Consider the following 1018-nt stretch of genomic DNA (forward strand, 5'->3'; position numbering starts at 1 on the left):
CTCGATAAAACTCAATAGGGGCTCGTGAGCTCAGCCCGTTTAAAAGCTCGATCTGATCATTTGCTCGACTAATTATTAGCTCGTCATATATATATACATTACTAAAAATTAGTTATATAAATTTAAGTACGCATATTAATAATTAAGTAATATATGTTATAGGTTACTTAATATTTATGTGTATGTATTAGTTTTTTTTTTTTTGAATCAAAAGTAACTCATCTTATTCTCAATAGTAGAAAAATCAAGAGCTGTAAAGCTCTATACAAAAAGAGCCGATTGCCCTAGTGTAACAACATCCAGAATGGAGTTGGGTGTATCTTCCAGCCAAATTCCCTCACCTTCCTCCCTGATGGCGGCCTTAGCTAACCTGTGAGCAGCCTCATTCGCTACTCTTTTGACATGGCGAACTTCCCACGTTCTGAAGGTCTTCCTTACTTCCTGAATATCACCCGCAATATGTTCGTATTTGCTCCATGAGGGACCCGTGTTGGTGATGGCATCAACTACTTGCTTGGAATCCCCTTCTAGTATGACATCGAAGAAGCCACTGTCTCTACTAAACTCCACTGCTGCTAAAGCCCCCATAGCTTCTCCCACAACTAGTTCCTGAATAGAGTTTAGCGTTTTGCTCAAAGCCGTTAAAACCCGTCCTCTATCGTCTCTTATAATTACTCCAAAATCCAGCCGATTCTGTTTTGAATCTGTCGCAATGTCCCAATTGGTCTTGACTTTACCCATCGGAGGTGCCTTCCATTTCTCCTCCTCCATTCGATCCACGACAGTAACATTCATCCACCCAGCCTCCTGAATCTACTGGAAGAGCTTTAGATTCTCCAACGCCTTGCTAACAATAATTTTTGGGTCGGTGAAGTCTTCCCCGTGTACCACAGCATTCCGCCTATTCCAAATGCCCTTAGCAATCACTGCACATAACTCAACATCCTTCTTGCTGCAGCGTTCCAGAATCATTTCAATAATTGCTTCAAAGTCTCTCTCCATGGATAAGCTTTTTTGG

General features: G+C 41.3%; 1 protein-coding gene across 1 annotated transcript; it reads right to left on the bottom strand.

Annotated features, from left to right (window-relative positions):
- Positions 1–261: 261 nt before the first annotated feature.
- On the bottom strand, positions 262–771 carry LOC132190696 (uncharacterized). Its single transcript, XM_059605777.1, has one exon. It carries the CDS (start codon positions 769–771, stop codon positions 262–264), a length of 510 nt encoding a protein of 169 aa, XP_059461760.1.
- Positions 772–1018: the final 247 nt, after the last annotated feature.

This window comes from Corylus avellana, chromosome ca1 (genome assembly GCF_901000735.1).
Source record: "Corylus avellana chromosome ca1, CavTom2PMs-1.0".
NCBI classification, from domain to species: Eukaryota; Viridiplantae; Streptophyta; class Magnoliopsida; order Fagales; family Betulaceae; genus Corylus; species Corylus avellana.

What these genes read in the sequence shown, in the direction of transcription:
- LOC132190696 (XM_059605777.1), bottom strand. Translation starts at nt 771, where the DNA reads ATGGAGGAGGAGAAATGGAAGGCACCTCCGATGGGTAAAGTCAAGACC.